The sequence below is a fragment of the Aplysia californica genome, unplaced genomic scaffold, assembly GCF_000002075.1.
Source record: "Aplysia californica isolate F4 #8 unplaced genomic scaffold, AplCal3.0 scaffold00061, whole genome shotgun sequence".
NCBI classification, from domain to species: Eukaryota; Metazoa; Mollusca; class Gastropoda; order Aplysiida; family Aplysiidae; genus Aplysia; species Aplysia californica.
The window spans coordinates 1,314,083-1,318,019 of record NW_004797331.1 but is presented as its reverse complement, the minus strand read 5'-3'; the positions used below and the strand labels follow the sequence as shown (position 1 = coordinate 1,318,019).

The following is a 3,937-nucleotide window of genomic DNA, read 5'->3' as shown; positions in this document are numbered from 1 at the left end:
TGTACAAACGTGTCATTTTTTAACAAAATCGTTTTCACTCTACTTCTCCCCAGATCGCATTTATCTTGTACAGCCCGCTGCCCAATAGCCATTGGTCATCAGAAGACCACGACCAGATCATGCTCAGCGTGCTTATCTTTTCCTGGCACTGTGCAGCCGACCTGGTCGTTGTTCTTTTGGCAGGAATGATTCTGTCTGTGATCTACAGGAAGCGGGGGGCAGGGGGAACGACGTGGGAGGAGACAGGTCTGTAACATTAGCCAGATACATCTTTATTGTCCAGATCCTGTCACATTGGCATCACTCACTCTTTCAGTCACTCACTTACTCAGTCACTCAGTCACTCACTCACTCACTCACTCACTCACTCACTCACTCACTCACTCACTCGTTCCCTTCCTAAGTCTCTCTCACAATCAACTTATTATGTGAGTGAGTGTGTCATTACCTTTCTTCATTACTACACACGAAAACAAACAACCTATTCACTCACAAGCATACATGGTGGTGCGTGCACAGGCACAAAATCTACACGCTCACTCACACACACCAACACACATGCCTATAATACACATGTATAATATGTATACAGCACATTATGTAATGAAGATAATTTATACCCCCACATATACAGTTTAGATTATTTAGGCGGCGGCTTCCATCTTGCTGTCAGGGTCAACACTCATTGAGAGGTTTACAATGTCCTCGACAGACGGAGCTGCTCGGTAAAAATTGACCTCACAAATAAATCGAATGCGTGTACGGGAAATGTTTAAATTCTATATCACAGACGCAGGTATCTGATCTATATGTTTTATAATAGTTGTCTGTTACGTATATGTGTATTGTATACTTGTATTTCATGAGGCTTGAAGCCCTTACAAAGATCGAATTATATGGAAAGAAGGATACTAATTAACTTTATGGTCCACAGACTGGACACAGAGCTATGAAGACACACATTTTTAGCAAGTAGAATGACAGTGAGAGACCATGCAGATTTGAACATAAGCTTTCCGAATGTTCGTCAAGTTTGTAACTAGATCTATGATAATATCTACGATGGCGTGGCACGAAAAGGTAGACAAAGAGAGGAGAATACGCAGCACAATGTTGAAGAAGCATCAGACATAACACATACACATCAACAGCCCCGAAAAAGACGTTTATTGTAGATGTCTGGATCTTGTCACTGGTGGGTCTTCTTGTACTTATTTGCTATCCCTCTGTTCGGGCGATGTCTGTGGTACAACCGCTAGTCACTTCGCCGTTCGCACGCAGGAGACATGGGTTCGATTTCCCTGTGGAGCGAATTTTTATCGAGTATTTCCATCTGTCTCTCGGGACGTTGTAGCTCTCTCAGCCAAGGTTGACCTTAACAGACAGAGCCTAAGCGTGTCTCCTAAATGGTCTAATTTGTGTCGATAGAAGTGTAAAACTTAAAATTACGTGTATTATATCCGTTAATTTCCGTCTGTCTTGCTTTCTCCCATAATTTCTAATATGACCATTGTCAGGTCGGTGTGCTTGTCTATATCTATACATAACAAAGCAATTTAATTCGAGAATTTAGTTAATCCTTCAAGATGGAGAAAGACTATTACAATGCCAATGTTACTGGATTATAAAACACCGCCAACGAATCCCCCGTCAGCACCATTCCACAAGCGCCTAAGTTTGTGTGTGCGTGCGTGTGTGTATGTGTGTGTGTGTGTGTGTGTGTGTGTGTGTGTGTGTGTGTGTGTGTGTGTTTTCTTTAAGTTTTGAGAAAACTGAAAAAAGAGAACGCCCAAATCAGAACCATGACTTGAGCACCTGATATTTTTCAATGAAACACCATTAATTTTTTTTCAAATTCAAAAGTTAAGTGGTTCGCAAGTTTAACTTTCGAATTTGCCCCTCCAAAATATAATGGTGGCTCAGAATCCTTTAAAGGGTGCACAGTTTTATTGAGGAGTCTGAAGTCACTCTAAGCTAATTTTTCAAACTTTGATTAGTTTTCGTTTGATCGTTTCTTGGGAGAGTCCGTCTTCTAAGACGTCATTGTAAACAAGTGAGGCTTCCGTTCACAGGCTTCCTTTCTTTCTTACTTCCTTTCTTTTCATGAGTTAAATTGTTCAATGTAATCTTTCAACAAAAACATGCCACGTCGTCGCAGATGGGTGCCTTTTTGGAAAGGGGGGGGGGGGGGGGTAAACATGGGAGACAAACACAATCTGTTCGATCAGAACAACCGGAAATGCTCTAAATTGTAGATTGACTCCTAGGCAAAAAAGGGGGAAAAAGCTAGCTCTTAAGTGACAGTGACGCTGACAGTGATTTAGAAAGTAGATGCCTAGCAACACCGAGCCCTAGATCTAGATCTAGGACTAGAGACTCCGTATTGCCCATGTGTCATCGCCTCTGACCAGGAACAAAGAAGTCTTGTAAAGTTTTAAGGTTAGTAAGTGTTAGAGTATTACAATTTCATGTAAATTAATTATTGATACTTTTTTCAGGTGTTAAGCAAATCTCTCTTCCAGGTGATATCTAAATTTCCCTTTCATGTGATACACACATATCTCTTTCAATTGATCATTTGCCGATTTTTCTCTTGAGTGAAAATGACTTGACGATCGATTCTTTTAATTCCATTCATCGAACGGCTACCCAGCTAGTAGTAAAATAACTCTGGATGTCTTTATTGGAATAAATAATGTATTTGTCCGGAAACCGGAGAAACTGACTTAGGCGATTGTATTTGTAGAATAAAGCTGAGATTTGTTTTGCAATGATTCAAGCTGTGGCTCGTGGAAAGAGGTCACCACTCGTAGGCGCTTGATATATTATGCTATCTATCTTTATTGTTTATGCCTGTCTGTCTTGTTTTTGGTTGGGGGGAGGGGGGGGGGGGTTCACGTAACAAATGTTTGTTACAGTGTTTTGATGTTGTTCTTTCTACTCAAACCAGCAAATAGTTTTTGTTTTTTTTAAACTTAATTTTTTTAAAAGAAACACATCATAATGCACGTAAACCAATCTTTTATTAGGACAGAACGTGGCAATCCTTATTTGCTATGGGTGAATGGCGGGTGCTCTGGTGAGGGTTGCTCCTTCTTTCCTATCAAACAATTATCTTCGTAATCGCCCTTCCTTTTCTTTGTATGTTACTAAATTTTAATAACACATCTTATCCTGTCCCCGCGGTTTTATGCAAAAAAAAATTCTGAAATTATGCAAAATGTGCCCAAAAATATGAAATTATGCGATCCTGTTAATTTTAACAAAGAATGATAAAGGAAAATAATCAGGAATTATGCAAAACAATAATCAAATTTTGCTTAAGTATGCGGGGTGCATAAAACCACGGGGACAGCTTATCTTTGGAACCTATTTGCACTACAGGTGTCGTAATACAGCTTACTAACACTCTTACTAAAAGTAAAAAAAGTAAAACTAAATTCGTATACTCGTATTAAAACGTTTACTATACATACTACAATTAATTTCTTTTTTCAAACTCCTACTAAAACTCTTACAAAAACTAAAACTAAATTCTCATTGCTTTCTCTCACTAAAAAAACTGTTATCAAAACAAAATCTAAATTCGTATTTCTAACACTTTCTAAAACTCTTTCCAAAACAAAAACTAAATCATTCTTTTCTTTTTTCTTACCTAACCGAAAGACAATGTCTTTCCTTCCTCAGACGAGCTCCCAATGAAGTCACTGCTACAGCACCGAAGTAACGGCCAGACTGTGGTCAGACTGGGCAGCGAGGATGATGAGGACAGTGACGATTCGGAAAACATTTCTCTGGTCAGATAGAACGTCACTATGACCGGCCTCTGTGCTGTAACGGACGGGCAGGCTGTGACCGGCGCAGTTCTCTATGTGTAACGGACAGACTCCATCAGATCAGAGTGAGGGTGAAGAGGGGACTGTGATATTATATATAT

General features: G+C 39.7%; 1 protein-coding gene and 1 long non-coding RNA gene across 3 annotated transcripts in view; one reads left to right on the top strand and one right to left on the bottom strand.

Moving 5' to 3' along the window:
* LOC101864128 (transmembrane protein 45B) overlaps positions 1 to 3,920 on the top strand; it is an 11,415-nt gene extending 7,495 nt beyond the window's left edge. The window contains exons 2-3 of one of the 2 annotated variants that reach the window (XM_005093284.3): positions 54 to 246; positions 3,688 to 3,920. In XM_005093284.3, coding sequence (XP_005093341.1) covers positions 54 to 246; positions 3,688 to 3,806 — 312 coding nt within the window. In that variant the 3' untranslated portion in view covers positions 3,807 to 3,920. Of the gene's footprint in view, positions 1 to 53; positions 247 to 934; positions 2,186 to 3,687 lie in introns of those variants that run through there. The other variant, XM_005093285.3, reaches the window with a different exon arrangement.
* Positions 1,145 to 3,733, bottom strand: LOC118477306. Its single transcript, XR_004858278.1, has 2 exons — positions 3,656 to 3,733; positions 1,145 to 1,301 (listed from the first exon to the last, which is right to left on the bottom strand). It is a non-coding gene; the product is annotated as an uncharacterized LOC118477306 (long non-coding RNA).
* Positions 3,921 to 3,937: the final 17 nt, after the last annotated feature.